Source organism: Bison bison, unplaced genomic scaffold, assembly GCF_000754665.1.
Source record: "Bison bison bison isolate TAMUID 2011002044 unplaced genomic scaffold, Bison_UMD1.0 scf7180017864518, whole genome shotgun sequence".
Classification (NCBI taxonomy): domain Eukaryota; kingdom Metazoa; phylum Chordata; class Mammalia; order Artiodactyla; family Bovidae; genus Bison; species Bison bison.
The window spans coordinates 17,481,420-17,504,150 of record NW_011495071.1 but is presented as its reverse complement, the minus strand read 5'-3'; the positions used below and the strand labels follow the sequence as shown (position 1 = coordinate 17,504,150).

At 42.5% G+C, this 22,731-nt stretch overlaps 1 protein-coding gene across 1 annotated transcript in view; it reads left to right on the top strand.

Moving 5' to 3' along the window:
* The window catches only part of SPON1 (spondin 1, extracellular matrix protein), a 320,335-nt gene that overhangs the window by 113,545 nt on the left and 184,059 nt on the right, over positions 1–22,731 (top strand). The window contains exon 4 of the mRNA XM_010830576.1: positions 18,602–18,675. Coding sequence (XP_010828878.1) covers positions 18,602–18,675 — 74 coding nt within the window. The remainder of the gene's footprint in view (positions 1–18,601; positions 18,676–22,731) is intronic.

The window sequence follows — 22,731 nt, the reverse complement described above, 5'->3', positions numbered from 1 at the left end:
TTATTATTTGTAGATTTTTTGATGATGACCATTCTGACTAGCATGAGGTAATATCTCTTAGTAGTTTTGATTTGCATTTCTCTAATAACAAGTGATGTTGAGCATCTTTTCATGTGTTTACTGTCATTTATAGGTCTTCTTTGGAGAAATGTATGTTTCAGTCTTCTGCCCATTTTTTGATCGGGTGGTTTTTTTTCTGATATTGAGCTGTATGAACTGTTTATATATTTTGGAGATTAACCCTTTGTCAGTTGCTTCATTTGCAATTATTTTCTCCTATTCCTAGGGTTGTCTTTTCATCTTGTTTATAATTTCCTTTGCTGTGCACAAGCTAGGTCCCATTTGTTTATTTTTGTTTTTATTTCCGTTAATCTAGGTGGTGAGTCAGAAAGAATCTTGCTGTGATTTATATCAAAGAGTATACGGCCCGTGTTTTCTATAAGAGCTTTATAGTTTCTGGCCTTACATTTAAGTCTCTGCCACAGTGTGTGAGTAGCTCTTTACTGAGGCTGAATTCTTGTGAGGACTGTCTTTTATAAACGGGGCTTGTGAGCCTTATTAGTTTTCTAACTGGGGAGGGTGAACAGGGGAGAGGCTTATGAACTCTGGTCTGTGGATGCATCTTACCCACTCAGGTCCGCTCCCCTCTCACCCTACTCTCTGCCTTCCCACGCCTGTATGGTCAGCAGCCTTGTGAAACCTACCATGGGGCCAGGTAAACCTGGACCCTGGGCTGGACCAGCTGATGGTTGTACCCTGCATGGCAGCAGAGCCAGAGCAGCTCATAGTAGAGGAGGGCAGGAGGGGTCAAATAAAAAAAAAAGGAGGGGGGCTGCTGAGGATCAGGCCCAAAGGTCCCCACTGGAAAAGGCAGTCACAAGGGAGGAAACAAGACAAAGATGAGTCAAGATGAGTGGTTTAGGATGGAAACCATGACTGAGTGAGACCAAGGTATAAAAGGCCCGTTTGTATGTGATGCTGTAGGTGGCACTTGGCCTCAGAGGGAAGGAGGGTCAGAGTATCTTTCATTGCCCTCCACCTCCCACTACTGCCGCCCTGCCCAGGGATCAATCATTCAATGGACAAACATTTCATGAGCACCTACTATGTGCTGGGCTTGTGCCAGGTATCGGGGAGGGAAGAAGAGAGACAAACGCTGAGGGACTGGCTGGAGGATTTTACCTGAAACCCTTCAATGCCAGGCTGTCTTTGGAACACGCTGCCTTTCTATGTTCACTTGAGCCCCGGAACACAGCCAAGGGTTACTGGTTGAGGCTGGTGAGGTGAGGGGGTTAGTGTGGGAGGGGAGAAGAACTCACCCCCCAGTAGCCGCTACCATGGCCATCTCAAAACTAGCTCTTTATGGAAAGGCCTAACTTTCACACACCTCCACAATCCCCACAGATTTTGTTGCTAATAACATTTTTCAAGCTGGTTCTCAACTGATTACATTATATTAGGCAGTTTGCCTGTTGCAGAGGGGCTCTGGGGTCAGACAGGTCAAGGTTGGAGTCTTGGCTCTACCCAATCTGAACCTGGTGTCTTTCCTATAAAATGAGGGTAAGGAGCTAGGGGGTGGGAAGTATCTCTTTTCAATTTTAAAATAGTTTAGGGTGGCTCAGATGGTAAAGCATCTGCCTATAATGCAGAAGACCCAGGTTTGATCCCTGGGTTGGGAAGATCATCAGAGCACCTTCTCAGTACTCTTGGAAAGGTAACATCCTTTTCACGGTGGAAGGTTAAGGCTCACAGAGGTAATGTGATTTGAAATGGGTCACAGAGACTCTGAGTGTAAAAGTCAAGATAGGAACCTGTTCTCCACTTTTGAAATAGAAAAGATTTTCTGTGTTTACACCCATTTTTAACCCATTCTGTTGATCAGAATCACCGTATAACACTTAGGACGCTTATGTATTCTATCTTTGCCCCGTAGTTTTAGCTTGAGATTTCCTTGTAAACAGGAGTTGGGAGAGAGCTATGGGTTGTGGAGTCAACCTCACTGGGTTTCCAATCCTGACTCCACTGCTTAAGAGTTGTATAAACATGTGCAAGTACTTGGTCCCTCTCTACCTTGGCTTTTTACTGCAAAGGAGATAATAATAGTACCTACCTCATAGGTGGGAGAATTAAACCAGATAATGTATCAGTGATTCTCAACCCTGGCTGCAAAATGGAGTCGTCATCCGAGCAGCTTTGTAAAATCACCTGTGTTCTGCACCCTCCCTCTCCTCGAAATCTGATCTCCTTGGACTAGGATGGAATCAGGGTGTCAACACTTTTTAAAAGCTCCCCCAAATGACTTTAAAGAGTAACCAGGGCTGAGAACACTTGAAGTCTATAAAATGCTACTGTGGAGTACCTGGCACACAGTCAGCACTCAGTAGATGTTAGTCATTGTTATACAAGCTGATAAAAATCTAGGCTGTGTGCTAACATTGGAGAATAGGTACCAACATCCAGCGGGCCCTAGTCACTATGCAGTGCCCTGTGGGTAGTTTCAGGGATGAGCAAAAAAAGGTCTCTACTTAATAAGGATTTCATTAACTCTCTAGTTGGGTAGAAAAGGAACAAGTACATGAGAAGTTAAATAGCAACATAAGGTTTAAAGTAGAAGAAAGGAAGACCATATTTTTCAAGCTTTTATTTCATGCCAGAAACTTTCCATACTGGCTGAACTCATTAATTCTCACAAGGGTAGATATTAACCCTAATTTGTAGGGCAGAAAACTGGATCTCAGGGCTGTAATTCACCTAGGTCACAGTAAAGAGATAGATCCAGAAAATAACCTGACCTGCTTGACTATAAAGGTCTTTCTGTTATACTGTGTCTTTATCATGCTGATTATAATGAAAATAAATGAATAAGTGGGATTAGCGTTTAGAAGGTTTAAACCCAGTTTTTTATGTATGGGTGTGTCTGTTATCCTGTCTCTCTCACTCTATTCTATCCATTTAGTCTTCCTTCTCTCCTTCCATCATCCATCAATCTGTCCTTCCATCTATCCATCCTATTCTCTTACCTCAAATGGCTATGAAACAAGACTTTCAGTTCAAGCAAATATCTTATTCAACAGGCCAACTTTTGGGGTAAGATTTAAGTAATTCTCAATTGTTCCTCATAAAGTTAAAAATTAGCATTAAGCTAAACAACATATCACTTCTAGTAAATCATACAAGATTAGGATAGCTGAGGTTATGCTTTAAAGCATGCTAATGGTATTAGAATTTTTAATGTACATTAAATAAGAGGCCTAAACAGTAATACAAATAGAGGAAAACAAAATTAACATGATTAAATACATTCAGAGACTATTTATTCTGTTAATTGTTAAAATTTAGGCAATAGTCGGATTGCAAAAAGACTTGCAGCTGCAGCTCCAAAATAGCTGGTCCTCCCTTCAGCTGTTGCTAATTAATGCAATTTTCCTAATAACAGTTTTCTGATAGAGGAGAGACAGTAGCAAATCAAAACAACTTCATGTTTATGCTGATGAGCCCTGACAACAACCGAAAGAACCCTACGGGATCCAAATGGAAACGTTGCTAACTGCAGGTTTCTATGTAGTACTCCTCAGGCGTAGCCGACCTTCAGTTTATCACAAAAATGCAGGGGTGTGGGGGAATAGCGTGGCAAGTCAGGTCATGATATCGGCCACAGCCCTGCTGGGTCACCATGGGATTATGCCACAGGCTCCAGAGAGGAGCAGAAAAATGCTCCGAGCAATTGTCCATTGCTCTGTACCGAGACCTGTGAAAGTGACCCATCATCTCTTAATTTGTCTGACTGTTTTTTTTTCGAAAGACAATTCAAAGAGGCCAGTTTGCATTATTTTATATGCACATTGAATATGCATATTGAACTACTTGGCAGAATTAGTGGGGGAGCAGCTCAGAAGCAGCCAGCATCCTTCATGTCCAGTGCATGTATGGTTGCCTTTGACCCCTGTGTTCATCCCCAGTTCAATCAGTTGCAGTTTGTTGGTTTCAGAAAAATACGTTGCACAAATCATAACAGTTTATGGATCAAAGGACTGATTTGGCCTTCCTAAGGGTGGTACCAGACACATGGAAGGCCAGGATTTATTAGCTTTTTCCAATACAGTTGACATTGACAATACAGTATAATATCATCCTAAACTGGGCCAGTCAGTGACCTTAGACCTTAGGCCACAAGGGACTCCTGGTCATCTCTAGGGCAGCTTGAACAGAGAAGAATCCAAGTCAGGAGCAAGTTGAATTACAGATTTTCAAGACTAGTTATGTCAATCAAAAGAAACACTGTTCATATTGATACATTTGGATGCACAGGGTGGGTGGTGGGAGAGTAATAAATACAGTGCAAACTATCATTTCCAAAAGATCATTACCAAATATCCTCCTAGGATAAGGATTCTGTCAAGGAAGTGATCTTCCTTGACATGTATCTTCATTATCAGAAGCATCCTTGACACGGAGCCATCCGGAAAGGTAGTAAAGTATACATTCCAATCTGGTGGCACAAACTCACCTAGTGGCAAACTCATCAGTGACTGTCTGGTTTTACTCTTGTTCCTTTAAGAGATGAAGAAATGGAAGTTTTCCTCCACCTCCCTCTCTTTCCGCTCCATGTCCACTGTGACTTCTGTCCCTAATTTGTGAAGGTCTAAGTGTTTACTTTGGCCACCTCATGCGAAGAGTTGACTCATTGGAAAAGACTCTGATGCTGGGAGGGATTGGGGACAGGAGGAGAAGGGGATGACAGAGGATGAGGTGGCTGGATGGCATCACTGACTCGATGGACGTGAGTCTGAGTGAACTCCGGGAGTTGGTGATGGACAGGGAGGCCTGGCGTGCTGCGATTCATGGGGTCGCAAAGAGTCGGACACGATGGAGCGACTGAACTGAACTGAACTGAAGCGTTTACTAGGAACACAAGCTGTCAAGTGCAACTTCCTCACATATGCAAGACGTGCAACACATAAATGTGACTGCCCTATCACCTTAACGACCTATCTTTAGTCGTTCACCTTTAGGATAGATATTTTTATCAACTCGTTGGGTCTTAATGTACTCCTCGCCTGCTTGAAGGAAAAAAGGTTTTCAGTACTTTGTTTAACATGGACTAACATGCTCCATGATCACTCCTGTCTCCCACATCAAGCGTTGGTAGAATTTTGTTTTGTCTGTGCCATGTGGCATGTGGTATCTTAGTTCCCCAACTAGATATTAAACCTGTGCCCCTGCCTTGGAAGTGTGGAGTGTTAACCACTGGATTTCCAGGGAAGTTTCAGTAGAAATTTTTGTGTTTTTTTTGCCATGTTGAAAAAAACAAAACAAAACTTGGTCACTCGTATTCTGCTCTGCATTAAAATGAGGTGCCATAACTTCTCTTTCACATTTTTTTTTTACTCAAAAAGTTAAAACTCTTGTGTCTTTCTTCCTTTCTTTCTGTCACTTTCTCCCTCCCTCCCTTTCTTCCTTTAACTTATCTCTGAACATATTTTCCATGAGAAAGGCTAGGAAACAGGACAAATCGAGCCCAGATTCTGTGGCTTCCTGTGGTCTCATGTTGTTCCTCTCAAGCTCTGTGGGGGTCCAGATGATCATGGTTTACCTCTGATGAGCTCATGTGACATAAGAATGAGGTCAGATGCTACAACAGGGGTGCAGATGTTGAAAAGAAATAACGTGGGACAAATCTGGAGTGAGTCAAAATGTAAGTCCTATGGGTGACTTTCTTTTAAAGAGTCAAATCGCGGGATGAGCAAAGAGCAGTGCATCATGTAATCAGCAACTTTCTTTTCCATAAAGAAAGTGCTGTCCCGGGCTTAACCTCCTGGCAGACATACCATCTTCCTGTTGATTCCCAGCCTTGTGAAGGGATTTTGAATTCAACCCAAACGGTTCTGAGAACAGCAGTTGCTATCAGCCGAGCTTGAATAAAGTAAAGCAGACTTAACTGGTCTTTATGCGATGGGAAATATTTCATGACTCAGACCAGTCATTGCTGCTCACCCAGAACACTGGGTGGTTCTGCTAGTACAGAGGAGTTTGTGCTTCTTGCCAGATTGTGGCCATAGGGTATTAAATTACAGGTCAAGTCAGTCCATGAAAACATATCAGAACAGCACATCTTCAGTGTGTCCTGCATGAAAGGCCCCTCAAGCTCGAGGGGCCTCGAGGCTGCAGCAAGACCCTTTCCCTGAAAAAGCTCAGCATTTAGTCAGAAGTCCAAAATGTAAACTCACAATAAGTTAAATGGCAATGCAAGTTATTAAAGTTCAAGCAAACATCAAGAGTACCCAGTGCCTGAACACCAAGTGGATGGCAAAGATCAGTGGCGTTCAAGGAGCCCAGAGGAGGTCACTCTGAAGGTTCTGGTCAATGAGGCTCTTGGGAGGCCATGAGATGGTGTGATTGGGCAGAGCAGAGGCGGAAGTACATTCCTGTTTTGAGTAGCATGGCCAGAAGCTGGGAGGGGTTGTGTGACAAACAGTGAAAAGGCAAGGCCGAGTTCAGGTGGTTGGCAAAAGTGTTGGGGGAGGGGGAGGGGGGTGTCAGACTTAGAAGGCAGCCTGCGTCCTGGTGTTCTGGATTGTGGGTGTTTAGCCAAGAGCTCAGACTGTGATCTATAAGTGAGAGGGGAACCTTTGTTTAGAGAGGATCTGCTCTGTGTCAGAGTCTGTGCTGGCATGGGGTGGGGTGGGGCTGATATGGAGATGGGGCAATTAGGACTATGGTACCACTGCTGCCTAGTAATGTGCTGAAGATGGTGGTTCACCTTCTAGCTGAGTGCAGGTAAATTGGGTGGGTTGGCAAGAAGAGGAAACTTGTTAGATGGTTTCTATAGTAACTGTACAGGGAATCCTTCATTTGCTCTTCCATGCGTGTCCTTCCAGTGGGGGCAGCAGGGGCACCTGAAAGTGAACTAACAGGCATGAAGGTCCTGACTGCTACCTTAGAGCAGTGGCTCTTACACCATCTCTCCCCCCAAGCAATGCACATGCTCACAATGTACATACACTTTTTCCTAGGGGTTCAAGAATCCTTTGCAACCCCTTCATGAACCACGAATCCCTAGCTGAGAATCATAACCACCCTCCACACCCTCCCTAACCCTGTCAAGAGGAGGGAGCATGTCCCAACCCACAGGTCTGCTACTGTCCTAGAAGCTCCCAGCTTCACAACAGAAAACCTAGGTGACAGGGAGGCTCCCTAAAGAACAGAAAGGAGGTCAGGTAGCCTGTACTTAAGCTCTCTGCTGTGTCACCTGGATTGTTTCCTTACATCTGAGAAACCACGCTGTCCACCCTAGCTTAAAGGCACCCACAGAAAGGGGAGGCGGCTGTGGCCGCGGCAGAGTGGGACCAACTTCAGAGAATAGTGACTTGTGTGAACTAGCCAGGAGGAAGCTTTTGGTGAGGCAGCACTTCCTCTTCCTCAGGCTGGAGTGATTATTTGATTAACTCAGTCCTGAATATTCACTGGGAGGACTGAGGGTGAAGCTGAAACTCCAATACTTTGGCCACCTGATGCAAAGAACTGACTCATTAGAAAGGAGCCTGATGCTGGGAAAGATTGAAGGCAGGAGGAGATGAGGATGACAGAGGATGAGATGGTTGGATGGCATCACCAACTCAATGGACATGAGTTTGAGCAAGCTCCGGGAGTTGGTGATGGACAGGGAAGCCTGGCGTGCTGCAGTCCATGGGATCACAAAGAGTCAGACTTGACTGAGCAACTGAACTGAACAGATGCCCTACACAGAGCATCCAGCCTCCGAAAGGAACACTTGAGGAGCCCAGGAGCAATGCTTCACTTTCTATTTCTTGTTTTTTAGCCAAGACAGATTCTATTTCAGAAAATAACATAGTCTGGAGAGAAAGTAGTTGAAACCTTGGGTGCTTGGGATGAAAATTTAACCCTCATCTTTAGAAAAAAAAAAAAAAGCCTATATCTTAGTTGGAGATTTAATGAAATGGAATGACAGTTATGCCATTTCACATATCTATTATCATTCATTGCAGACCTAATAGTGGTTCTTAAAGGTTTCAAGGTCAGGAACCCCTTTGAGAAGCAGATGAAAGCTATGAACTCTCAACCAGAAAGATGCACTTGTGCATATCACAAAAAATGTCATCATCCTGAATCTGGTCTGCAAATCCCAGATTAAGAAACCCAGGTGTAAGTCTTGGCCAGATCCTCTGTTAGATTCCAGGTATATGATGATGAATAAGACACAGTCCAGGGGCCAGAGGGGCTCACAGTCTGGTGAGAGCTTACAGACATGGAGAAATTGGAGGGGAAAGTGAGACAAACACTGATTTGCAGTTTAAACGTATGAGACATTATACAATAGAATCATGGATCCAACAGTGTTACAGAAATGGTGAACTGTCAGTTGTCCCTTGACTAGTAATACCCTGGGTACCAGTAATAATATTATAAAATGCTGGAAAACATGCTAAGACTTATTAGGGGGGGAAAAGTAATTTTTCAGGGACATCAAACTCTGTTTTTGCACCTTTGAGTGCATGCTTGCATGCTCAGTTGCTTCAGTCATGTCCAACTCTTTGCGACCCTATGGACTGTACCCCACCAGGCTCCTCTGTCCATGGGATTCTCCAGGCAAGAATACTGGAGTGGACTGTGATTTCCATCTCCAGGGCATCTTCCCAACCCAGGGATTGAACCCAAGTCTCCTATGTCTCCTGCACTGCAGGTGGATTTCTTTACCACTGAGCTACCAGAGAAGCCCTTTTGTACCCTTAGGAGAAAATAAATTTGGGGCCTAAAGGTGTGTTGTGAGAGATTATCTTTCCCCAGCCTCAAGGTTTAGATCTAGATCTCTTTGAAAGGTTAAGAAAGATACTGAGTATCAAAAGATGTGGGGAAAAAATGGATAGTTTGATATCAAACAATTAAAGGATGAAAAATGGTTCTGATTATTAACCAGAATGGCCTGAAAAAGCTTCCACAACTGGGACTACATTCTGCAGTCTATTTGGTCTATGTGAGTTTTTTTAAGATTTTTCCAACAGATGAAAAATTTCTAGCCACTGATTCAGCAGGTACCCCTAAATTTCTACTGTTGCCTCAGCCACAGCTTATAGGTGTAGGAACACTCTGTCCAGAGAAAAAGGAATATTTCCCTTGCCTGTGTTTTCCTATCGAACTCCCACCCATGCTGCCTATCCCCCCAACTCCTCCCATTTGAAGCCACGTCTCTTCAGACTGGAGTGTCCTGCAAGCCTGCTGCTTTCTTCCTAGTCAGTGCGTGGTGTCTGTCCTCTGCACCCCATGGAAAGTTCTAGCAAAGGGAGCATAACCTCCCACCCACCAAATTCAAGCCCTCTTTTAAGGCCTTATCTGGAGTGTTCTTCTCCCAGACTCTGACCAAAACATCCCTGGCCCCAATCCTACCTAATCTCTTCCGTGGTTCCCCAGTGCAGTCTCCAGGGTCTCTGGATTTTCTTGGTCTTTTCCTATCGGTCACAAAATGGCTGTCTTGTTTCATGCATTGTTTGTGATCAACACTGGACAAAGAAAGGACAGTGGCTCATTAATTTCTTTTATGCAAATTTAAGCAAAACTTTCTCAGAAGTTCTCCTCCCACCCCCTCCAACCCTGTGCTGATAACCCTCTCTTATGTTACTGAGGCTACATGTGAATCAAAATGAGGGTTCTGCAAGGATGGCAGAGGAAAGGAGCAGATATTGGGTAGAGTCTACCGCTTGCTACGCAGCGTTTTCCGATTCACATCTCTCAGGCTGTCCACTATTTGGTGTCATCTGTACTATGTCTAGTTCATCTTTGTACCTCCAGTTCCTAACACAGCTTCATGGCCTCCACTCTGTCAAATAAAAATGGGAATCGATGAATGCCTGTCTGGTTTTAAAGACTCTCACATCTAAATTAGTTTCTCTAAAAACATAATTAGTTTTATTCTTTTTACGTCTCTCTTATGGTATGAAAGTCAATTCCTCATTATTACTTTTCCATTGGATTTTTAGGGGTAAAATTTAAAGTGCTAGAGTAATAATATTGACAAGATACATGATAAAGATGAGGTCTAAAACTGGACAATAATAAGAGAAAATGGAGTCATAATAAGTTTGTTATCCTCTGGGTCATTCTAAGAAGAACTAAACTGAGTGCTAACACTAGATTTCCTCTGATTTTTGTTAAAATCAGAACTAGGATTTTGTAGATGCAACTTTGTCCAGTACTGTGCATCAACAAACTCTAGAAATCCAATGGCTATACAAGGTTGGGGATGGATTATAGTCTTGTTAAGAACCTAACTGACGTCTTAACCGGATTCTGGTCATGACCTAAGCTTCAGGTGTACATGCAGCACAGTATGGAGCGGATTCCCTTGATTTAGGTGAAGAAGTCCCCAGAGCAGATAGCAGCATTGCTTCAAAACACATGGGTGGTGGACCTGCTGAGGAACTCGTTTAGGTGTGCACCTCTAACGCCTGCCAAGAACTCATCCTTGGTTATAGAATGAGCCTCTTGGACTTCAAGGCCAGTTCTAGTGCTGTCTTTCCAAGTTATTCCTGCAAATAATTCCCCCAACTCCACCTCTACCATCATCTTGTCCCAGCCAGGAGTGGCCCCCTGCGGTCACCAGAGCACCTGTAGGTGATTCTCCAATTAGGGTTCTAACATACGATGTGTCCTGAGAGTCATTTGGGAATATTCTGTCTTGGCGTGTGCCAGTTTGCCATAGGTGTAGTTTCTTTAGAATGGCATGATCTGGTCCTCATCTAATCCTGTGGCACCAATTTTATGTCCAGTCTCAAACCTGGTCAATATCCTAGTTGTAATATTATACTGAAGTTTTGCTAAATATTACCACCAGGGACAACTAGGCGAAGTGTGCAACCTCTCTATTATTTCTTATGGTTGCATGTAAAGCTACAATTAGCTTAATAGAAATTCCAAAAATTAAAAGAACAAAATTCTTCCTTGCCCTTTCTGTCTTTTGTTTCAGTCACTGGCATCACTAATCCTCCATCTAGTCATCGGGGTTTGTCTATGGGGAGTCAGTTAACTTACCTTCCTCTGTCTCTGTTTTCTCTTCTGTAAAACAGGGATAATATTAGTGCCTACTTCATGGAGTTTGGGGGAGTGTTATATGAATTTATATTTATGAAGCACTTGGAAGCATGTTTAACTGTTAAATAAAGAAAAAATAAATAAAACATCTTGTACTCAACCTTCTCTTTCTATCCCAGATCCAGTAAGTTACTTAGTGCTTATAAATTTTTCTATGATGAGTCTCTTAGATTCTCTGTTTTCACTGTCCCTCTGACAATTCAGACCTTCAGACTCATTGACTCCTCTTACAGCTTTGCCAAGGTGAAGTTAGTTACAGCTCTTCTGCATGCTGTGGCTTCTCCTTTATTGTGCTCAACACTGATTTCCTGTTTCCTTTTTCTATCTCTTTTTCCCTACTGGACTAGAAGGTCCATACTGGAAGACACCATCTCTTCTTTTTCTTTGAAATTTCAGCTCCTAGAAAAATTCCTGATACAAAATAAGTGCTCAGTGAGTGTTTGATGAATGAGTGCTAATTATGCAGGAATAAAACTGTGGAAAATTCTGAAAGAGATGGGCATACCAGACCACCTGACCTGCCTCTTGAGAAACCTGTATGCAGGTCAGGAAGCAACAGTTAGAACTGGACATGGAACAACAGACTGGTTCCAAATAGGACAAGGAGTACATCAAGGCTGTATATTGTCACCCTGCTTATTTAACTTATATGCAGAGTACATCATGAGAAACACTAGGCTGGAAGAAGCACAAGCTGGAATCAAGATTGCCAGGAGAAATATCAATAACCTCAGATATGCAGATGACACCACCCTTATGGTACAAAGTGAAGAAGAACTCAAGAGCCTCTTGATGAAAGTGAAAGAGGAGAGTGAAAAAGTGGGCCTAAAGCTCAACATTCAGAAAACTAAGATCATGGCATCTGGTCCCATCACTTCATAGATGGGCAAATAGATGGGGAAACAGTGGAAACAGTGGCTGATTTTGTTTTGGGGGGCTCCAAAATCACTGCAGATGGTGACTGCAGCCATGAAATTAACAGACGCTTACTCCTTGGAAGGAAAGTTATGACCAACCTAGAAAGCATATTAAAAAGCAGAGACATTACTTTGCCAACAAAGGTCCATCTAGTCAAGGCTATGGTTTTTCCAGTAGTCATGTATAGATGTGAGAATTGGACTATAAAGAAAGCTGAGCACCGAAGAATTGATGCTTTTGAACTGTGGTGTTGGAGAAGACTTTTGAGAGTCCCTTGGACTGCAAGAGATCCAACCAGTCCATCCTAAAGGAGATCAGTCCTGGCTGTTCATTGGAAGGACTGATGTTGAAGCTGAAACTCCAGTACTTTGGCCACCTGATGCAAAGAGTTGACTCATTTGAAAAGACCCTGATGCTGGGAAAGATTGAGGGCAGGAGGAGAAGGGGACAACGAGGATGAGATGGTTGGATGGCATCACAGACTCAACGGACATGAGTTTGGGTAGGCTCTGGGAGTTGATGATGGACAGGGAGGCCTGGCGTGCTGCGGTTCATGGGATCGCAAAGAGTCGAACATGACTGAGCAACTGAACTGAAACTCAATCTCCTGGCAGCTAGCTCTTTCTATAATTTACTAGATTTGGTCATTTGCAGTCATGGTAGACAATTATAACAGTCTCCAAATCTATAGCTTTGTGACCTTAGTGTTGGACAACCATGGAGTCCTTGTGTGTGCCATAGATAAAGCCCTACAGATAAGCTTTCACTGTTCTTCTCCCATGAGCACATTGCCATGAGCTGCCAGGAAGCCTGTTAACTCCTGGACACAGCTCCATTCCCCGTGAGCCACATAAAGCATATAAAAGTTTGGTAAGAGTCTGGATCATGGAATGCACCCAGCTTCTGTAAATATTTGCTGAGTAACATGAGACCATGATCAGATTAGCACTTGGCATCCTTGCAAAGTAAAATAAGACTGTTACCCTCAGTTCCTGATGATGTTACCAATGCTATGCTTCAATATTTTATTCCTACATCCTCCCACAGAGTTGTTCAGTCATTGGTAAAAGGAAGTAGATGTTGTGTGTTATAAGCTGGATCACTTCTATGGAAAATATCCCTGAGATCAGAGGCAAATTTTGTAAAGTATTCCAAGAAACGTTCAGTAACAGGGATTTTACTGGAACTGGGAAGAGGGTTGGCAAATGTTGCGGTCTGGAGACTGCGAACCTGAACTTCCTTGGAGTCATTCATTATCTCTGCCTGAAGCTGTTGAGCAAGATAACACTCTCCCTCTTCTCTGCATAAGCAAAGGAGATGGGCCTGACATCAATCATCATAATAGCTTCTGTTGATTAAGTACGTTTATGTGTCAGGCACTTTGTTAGGGGCTGGTGCTTTAGCAGCAACAATGATAACAGCTACCACTACTGAATATTTACTTTGTGCAACGTGCCTGTCGTAAGGACCTTACATAAATTACACCTCCATGGCAGTGACCCAGCCACTGAGGGTTCATGTGTATTTTTCATTCATTTTGTGGCCTGAACTCACCCACATTCTTCAGTTTTTGAGGTCTCCCTGTCCTTTTCAGTGAGAACAGGGACCCCAGGCCTTTTCAGTACTAGGCAGAAAACCTCCAACTTAGCCAATTCCAACTTCACTCCAGCAGGCCAGTTCCCCAACAGCAAATGAAGAAACTCTTCAGATAGAAAAAGAACCGAGCACCGAGCATTCAGGATGGCATTTCTGGAAAGGTTCCACTTTAGGTTTAAAGGAAAACTTTGGAAATGATTAGTAAGTTATTTGGAACCTCAATATTTTAAAGTTTGAGAAGCTAACATACTGAGAAATTTAATTTAGATTTCCTTAGCATGCTCTTTCATGATAAGAGAGCATTCAGTATATCAGTATATAAATGCTATGCAACAGGACTGCCAAATTGCAACACAGAATGGGAGAAGTTTGTCATTTTGAAATGCTAAGGGGATTCTTACCAACAGCATTCTCATCTTGTGAAGCTATTATTTTTCTGAACTATAATATGATTTATAAATCTCTGCTGAGTTTTATACTTCTGATGGGAACAGGCTTGAAATGAAATGTATTTTCTCAGAATATAAAATTCTCCCAGGAGTTGGCCAAATGAGGAATAAAAAGAAACATCTCCTGCAACCAAGTTTTCCAATGTCTTGGTCTCTGCTGGCGTATCTGTGGGTGAATGTTGGCCTTCAGAGTTCTGAACTCAGCTAGACTCTCTTCTCACTCCCCACACTTTCTTCCTGGGTGACGTCAGCCACTCTAAAAGCTTTGACCCTGACTTCTGCCCCAGTGATTCCCATATCCATCCTCCTCACCCTCCTCATATCTTTCCTGAGTTACACGTCCCTGTGTCTACCTACTGAGACCTTCATCATGGCCTCTTTCCTTTCCAAACATCCTTCCTTCTATTTGAATCCCAGGGCTGCAACAGTACTAGCATCTATAGAGATAAGTAAGATACAGTTCCTGCTCCTGGGAAGCTTATACTAGCACAGGAGATAGAAAAGTGAACAGGCAATTATAATAGGTCAGTAAGTGCTGGGGTAGGATTAGCCCAAGGGGTTTTAGCTCTCATAGGAAGAGCTTGCAGACCAGACATCATTCTAAGTAACATCTTGGTTGAGTATGTTAGGTAATTGAGGGGGGTGTGTGTGTGGTTTATATTGAAGAATTGTGAGGATGGACAGAGGAGTCTCATGGACAGGGGCCCAGAATGTGAGATCATGAAGACAGATTTGGGATAAGGTTTGGGTAGGGTGCTCAGAAGGCACTGGACAGAGATAAGGCTAGACCACCAGGGCCTGAGCAGAACAAGCCTTGTATCCCTCATTGGATCTGCACAGAGTTTGAAATCCAAAGTGCATGGTCCAGAGGGTTGGCTCAGTTTGGGAATAGGGATGTATCCTTGCATTTTTATGGAGAGCTTCATGTTATCATGACCCAGGCTCCGTGGAGACCCACCAAAGTCTCAGATCTCCACTGTGTGCGCCATGAGATCCTAAAATACATCCCCCCCAAATCAATCTGAGGTTACGTTTTATAAGAGTACTTTCCTCAGAGTGCAGTTATACTCTTTATTCGTAATCATCTTTAATCCTTATAAGCACTCTGAGTCTCAGACAGACCATGGGCTTTGGCAGTAGATGAAAGGCTTCAAAACCTTGAGCATGTTACTTAACCTCCCGGCATCTCAGTCATCCTCACCCATAAGATTAGAATGAAAGTAACACAAACCCTCATCTTAATCCCTCTTAAAATAAGAGCATTTTGATAAGTTTGCTGAACTTGACCTAAACTGATATGAAACTGTTTATAGATTTTATTTACTCTCTTAGAATGAATACTCAAATATTTTGCTGCAGAAGATGGATGTGTTTGGTCATGGAGTTGTTAACGGCCTATTGCCATCTTCACTTTCTAATAGCTGAAAAACCCTGAACTCAGGAACACATCTAGCCCAAGTGTTTTGATAAAGAATTTGAGGACCTGTAATGCATTGAAGAAGGAAATGGCAACCCACTCCAGTGTTCTCGCCTGGAGAATCCCAGGGACGGGGGAGCCTTGTGGGCTTCCATCTATGGGGTCGCACAGAGTCAGACACAACTGAAGTGACTTGGCAGCAGCACCAGCAGCAGCAGTATATGTAAAGCATAAGATAATGCACATGAAGGACCTCCCTAGCACAATGAGTGGCACAAAACAAGGGCTCAGAAGTTACAGCTGTTATCAAAAAGAGGGCCACCTTGACTTTATAAAACAAGTCTTGAAAGAAACAGACATAGCTTAAAGAAAATTTATTTTTCTATTTCTGGCCCCTCAATAAATTTATAATTATAATTTATAATTTATAGTTTTGGAAAATCTGCGAGTGATGTAATTTTTCTAAGGATCATTTTTTTCTGACATTAAATCATGTTGTTGTTGTTGTTGCTCAGTCATCTCCAGCTCTTTTGTGATCCCATGGTCTGTAGCCTGCCAGGCTCCTCTGTCCATGGGATTTCCCAGGCAAGAACACTAGAATGGATTGCCATTTCTGTCTCCAGGGGTTCTTCCTGACTAAGGAATCGAACCTGTGTCTCCTGCATTGCAGGTGGATTCTTTACCACTGAGCCACCAGGGAAACCTCACCTTTAAATCATAGGGAGGAAGACAATTCAGAGTGTCTGTTACAGACTCTCGCAGAGACAGGTGATGGGAGATTCTGGGAGAGGAAATAGCACAGGTAAGGGAGTGTGGAGTGAAAGAAATGTTCAGAGAAGGAGGGATAAACTTGTCACAGTCTGGCACCCAGGGAGCGTGGCACAAAATGCCAACAAATAAAGCTAGGAGGTGTTTGGGAGAAGTTTTTTATGAAAAGCCTTGAATACCATGGTAGGTTAATATTTTATCCTGTAGATCAGGTGTTTTCAAATCATTTTATCAAGAGAATTTTATTGAAACGAAATTTTATTTGCATGGGAGCTCTGTATACTACAACCCCACACAAATCCGTTTTTACTTTTTGGCTCAAATGCTCTTTTAAAAGGGCAAACCGGATCATCTCACTCCTCAGGGCAAATTCCTCAAAGACTTCTCATCAAGCTTGGAGTAAAATGCCATCTCCCTGCACGGCTCTGGGTGATTTGGCCCTGCCCACCTTCCCAGCTCATCTCACACCTCCCTGGCTCACCAAGCCACAGCCCTCCCCACATGAAGGATCTTACAAAGGATGCCCTCATCTTTGCTCCTCCATCCCACTTGTCTAATTAGCTTATACTCACTGAAATCTAAGCACAGCCACCTTTTCTGGGAGGAGCCTTTCCTGGCTTGGTCAGGATCCCCTGTGTTACACTCTCTCATACCCTGTGGACGTCTCCATTGGCTACCTGAGGATTTGTTTGTTTGATACTTTCTTGCCACTATTCTGCCAACTCTGAGAATGGGAAGTGGCCCCATATGTCTTGTTTATGACAGTGTCCCTCCCTGTCCAGTGCCTGTTTGCTAAGCACACCTCCAGAAATTATCTGCTATATGCTGGCCAAAAGCAAGTCATTTTTCAACCTCAAAATATTCTTTCCAAATTCTCACTGTTGAAAATACACCAGCAGATACAACAGGAAGACAAATGGGTTGAAATGAGTTAGGTTAAGTTGAAATGGTTGCAGCAGGAAGGTGGGACCTGGGATATTTCCCACTAGGCCCACTCCTTGCCCGCCTCAGGGCTCCTTGAGGCCTTCTCAAAGTGGTAGGATGCTCCAGCTAACAGAAGCCTTTTTTTTTTTTTTTACTTTGGGGTGAATGTTCTCCAGAGTGTTCTCTTGGCCTGAAAAAACTTTCTGCTTGATGGTCAACAGAATGGATAAATATTCACAGTAGCTTTGTGTCAACAGGAAGTATATTTCATTCATTTATTTCAACATCTCTTCTCTCTTGGGGTGGGACAGACTGTAAAAGACATCAGTAGGCTGGCCTCAATTTTATTCTTTTGTGTAAGACTGGGGATAGAGTAGATATTTCTTTGGAAAGCCATTTGGCATAGGCCCAGACCATTGAGAAAACTGACTCTGCTCAGCAGATCCATGCATACATGGGCCCTTCCTGGGTTTGAAATCATGTGACATGAGGCAGCTTGTGTGACTTTCCCTGGTTCAGTGTGGTCAGCTGTGGTGGAGTCAAGAGCTCCCTTTATCTGTTAAATAGGGCAAATCAAAGTGAAAATTGCCTTTTGATTGAGTAGCATGGCTGAAGAAAATCAATAGAAATGGCCCGAGATCCACAGGCACTGTCTCAAGTCTACTGTGCTGTAGACTTTTCAAATTGCTGGAACACTGGGTTTCAGGGCTCTTCAAGGGCAGCTGAAAATCAACAGTTGAGTGGGTAAAAGGAGACGTAGTATGTCTGTGCAATCCTAGATTAAAGAGAAAATATATGCTGGCCAAATCAAGTCATTTTTCAACCTCAGAATATCTTTCCAAATTCTAAGATACTGTGTTTGAGTTTGACATGTTTAAGAGAGATGTAACAGCTGAAGTTGTCTTTGTTCAGAATGTAAGAGACAGTTTCGTCTAGACTTTCAGGAAAGATATAGAATGACATTTTCAGAACAAATCAAAATATATTTTTGAGGTTTTTTTCCCCCTTCAGGAAGAGAATTTGACATGCTTCCCTGATTTGAATTTGCTTGATCTATAAATGGCCTCAATAGTTTGATATAAAACTAGAGTAAATGAACCATTGAGAAAAGTTACTGAAAATGCTGTTAGTTCACTTTCCTACCTTAACAATAATATGAGTACCACCAACATCACCACAATAACTAACATTTATTGAGTGGTTTCTAAGTGTATGCTGAACTCTTGACATAAGAGTTCTTACCTTAGATCTCATAGCAATCCTAGGAGGTAGCTATTATCATTAATACCAGTTTTCCACTGAAGAAACCAAGCCACATGAGTTGAGGGCATGCCCTCAAAGCCACACAGCTGTAGGTGGACCAGCGGAAATCTGACGTCCCCCAGACTTGCCCTCCTCATCATGTGTGTGTCTTCTTTCCCCACAGGGCTAGCATCGTACAGAAACGCATCATTTATTTTCAAGATGAAGGCTCTCTGACCAAGAAACTTTGTGAACAAGGTAAGAAGGTCTGGATGTGTGGACTGGAGAGGACCAGATAAATGGAAGTTGGCTCAATCAGTCTAAGCATTCAACCACAGGAATTAGTTGGATTTTCTGAGTTCCTCTGGGTCCTGCTTCCTCACGTAGTTCCAATTTTTAATCTAGCTGTGTGCTGTGGATAATTGGATCTGCCTTAAACTCTAATTACTCAGCTTGATTTCCTGGGTAGGAGATAATATACCTTATATTGGTGTCGTCGTCTCGTTATTTTTGTGAAACAGTGATTATTCTGAACAGATTCCTTGGAATAATTCACAGGACTTAATTAAGGAACACACAATTGTGTACCTCTAAAAAGTCTGTAATGGTTTTCTGGAATAATCACTAGCAGGAACTTGTGGGGCACCCAGGCAGGATGAGCGGATTTTCTCTAGGGAACAGGAATGCCAAGGGGGCTTTGATTTTGACCCTCACCTCATCTAGGGATCTGGTCCTTGGATGTGCAGGCATCCTTAGCACACAGGCATGCATGCAATCAGTGGTTACCTTCAGTCCTCCATGACACTGGAATGTATAGTACCTACCATGCCTCCTAGTACACAGTAAATATACATATATGTACATGTGTGTATATATACATGTACATACACATATATATGCTCGTACGTACACATACATACAATTATTTATTATATATGTGTGTATGTTAGCTATTGTTATCAACATCCCAGGGCTTATTTATTAATCTACCATGAAAAATTAAGATTTTAAACATCTAAATGTGTTAGAAGTCATTAAAGAACTAAATAAAAGTGGAAAATGTGCTGAAATTGTACATCTTCATGCTCTCTTTTCTATTAATTTGTGCAGACTTTTTATTTACCTTTAGAGCAATTCACGGTTTGAGAAGAAATCAGTCTATCATGGTTTGAGAAGAAATCATTCTATTTCTAACAAATGATAAGCTACTAAGAAAAAGAGAAGCTGGTAAATGTCCTCTAGGAAAATAATAATAGCGAATTTATTTGTGCTTGTTGTATGCCAGGCACCATTCTAAGTACTTCACACGCCTTAATCATGTCATCAGCACCAGAATCCTATGTGGATTACATCATCCCTATTTTACAGATGAGAAGCCTGAGCCATGAAAAGTTTAAATAGCTCACTCAGCATCAGACAGCTCATGAGGAGGTCACAGTTTGAACCTAGAAGCCAGTGCCCTAACCATTGCATTTCTACCAAAGTGCTATCTCCAAGTTCAGTAGCTTGGGTTGTTGCTTTGGGTAGATCAAAACCTAGGTCTCCCTATGGGTGAGCTGGGGCAGAAAATAGGTAGTTATTTTTCAAAAGAGGCATGAAACATTAAGTTACTTACAATTAAAAGCAGAAACATAAAATATTCCAAAAGGTGACCTATAATAAACAAATGCACACATATGCTCACTTTAAGACCATGTCACCGACAAGGGAGAAAGAGGAAAAGGTGAAGGGAGAAGCAGAGATGAGAAAAAACGTAGATAGAGAAGGGATAATCAGCAAGGGAAAAGAAACAAAAATAAGACCAGAGAGACTTGCCTGGTGGTCCAGTTAAGACTGCATGCTGCCAGTGCTAGAGGTTCCCAGGTTTCCTCCTGGTCGGGGGACAAGATCCTATGTGCCTCACACAAGACCCAGTGCAGCCCTCCCCAACCCCCCCTCACCCCACCAAAAAAAGAATAAGATAAGAGTAGAAAAGGAAGCTGGTATTAAGAGTAGAAATGAGGGGGGCAGTATAGCTTGAGAGATGCTATAGGGTTTCAAGTTACCAACTTCAAGTTTCAAGTTACCAAGGGTATTAGGCACGCCCTCGGAGAAGGCAATGGCACCTCACTCCAGTACTCTTGCCTGGAAAATCCCTTGGACAGAGGAGCCTGGTAGGCTGTAGTCCATGGGGTCGCTAAGAGTCAGACATGACTGAGCGACTTCACTTTCACTTTTCACTTTCATGCATTGGAGAAGGAAATGGCAACCCACTCCAGTGTTCTTGCCTGGAGAATCCCAGGGACGGCAGAGCCTGGGGAGCTGCCATCTCTGGGGTCACACAGAGTCGGACACGACTGAAATGACCTAGCATAGCATAGCATGAGGTTAGGAGAAGAGGGGTAAGTTAACACTTGCTATCACTGCCCTTTGAAAACCTGATTCACTTGACTAGTTAAAAAAAAAAAAAAAAAGAAAGAAAACCTGATTCATTTTCAGTGGGCTTTTCCTCAGTAGGAAACAGCATGTCTGTTTTTATTTTCAAACTTAAAAATTTATTTTTTCAATGGAAGCTTCTTTTTCTTTGGAATTCCAAAGTGTTTATTATAAGTGCTTTCCCTTGAACCCCTGGATGTATCTTTAAGTTCACTGCTTATATCAGAAAGCCCTTTCGATAAAGTGGAGCTACCAGTTTGCGTCATTTTGGTTCTTTGAGAAATTATTGCTGCTTCATTTAACAGTGCCTAGTAGTTACAACTGAAACCCTAGCATGTATCTCTTAGCTCTGAATCCTTTTTTCAAAACTAATTTAGTCTTTTTAAAACATAGGTGATCATAATGGAAATGTGAAAAGGAAAAACCTTTAGGAGTTACTCATTTATGCCAACTTTTCTGAAATATAGTCAATAGCGCTTGTCCCTTAAGTATCAAAGTGGCTCACACAGCAATCAGACCTGGACTTCGTGTACATAGGGAAGTGGGAAGCTTGCTTCTAACACACACAATGCTCTTGCCTCTTCCTAGTGTACAAAAAGTAGCCAAACAATGATTTCTATTTGGGGTGGTTTCAGATCTCTTCTTTAGGGCTATTTAGAGATCATGGAGCTCTGTAGATAAGTATTTTTTTTTAATGCACCATTCTTTGTTTGAAAAAGCTAAATGAGAAACACACAGATTTCTCCCACTGGTGTTTATGCAAACCTGTCCAGCAGAAGGTCTTTCCTGCAGTGATATGGTATACAGGTTCAGAGTGAGTATGGGCTGTAGATTCAAAAAAGACCTGGGTTCCAGTTCTGCCTGCACCACCCATCAACTCAGTGACTTTGGGCTGGTTAACTAATGTGCGTTAGTTTTATGATCCTAAAATGGGCTTAACCAAAGTCCTGATGTCCTAGGATTGCCGGGATTAAATGAGACAGTATATGGAAAGGAATCAACACATACGAGGACTCTCTGCAATGCGGTGATTATTACAGTATCCCATACTTTTGTCTCCATCCTCGAACCCAGAATTCTCTTATTTCACCTATTGCTGATTTTGCATATTCAAACCAAAAGAACTCAGTGAATTCCATAAGGAAGACTTGTAAAATGCTCTTCCTAACTCTCAAAAAGATTTTTAAACTCTCTTTTGCTGCTCTTTATATAATAGTTAAGATTAAATGTCCAACTTGCAAAAGAAAAAGAGGGAGAACATTCATGTTAATATCTCCTGAGGAACCACAGGAAAAGCAGCTGAAGCAAGTTGCGTCTGTAGACATTGTTTTCGTCTTGCAGGAAGCAGAACAGACTAAAAGCAACAATGCACGGTTAGGGATGTGGGCCTGACAATCAGAAATACTGAATTTATTCAGGTAATCTCTTTTTTTCCACTTATCAGCTATTCACAGCTAAACGTGGGGGCGGAGAGGGAATCTCGAGTTTTTCCCGGCTGTTTCTATGCTCAGAAGTAAACCTGAACTTATGAACATATTCCCAAATGCCCAACCCTCCCAGTGAAGTCTCTGAAAGCTTGATAAGAAGTGATATGACTGCATATGCATAATTTTTTAGAAATAATTTTCAGCATTCCTTATGTCTCTCTGCTTGTTCTCATTGCTCTCCTTCAAAGCTTTTCCTTCTTGTCCTGGCAGTTTGGCCCCAGAGAATATTCCTTAGGAAACACACACACACATGCATATTCCTCTTGAAATCTGGTGGAGAAATCCTATTGTGGGAGGGATGGGAAAAGAGATTCGGGTCCAGAAAGGATAACAATAAACTTTACCAAGATAGCCTCCATCCCAAATATTCTATGTTATTTGTCCCATAGGTCTCCTCACATTATTAGAGCAA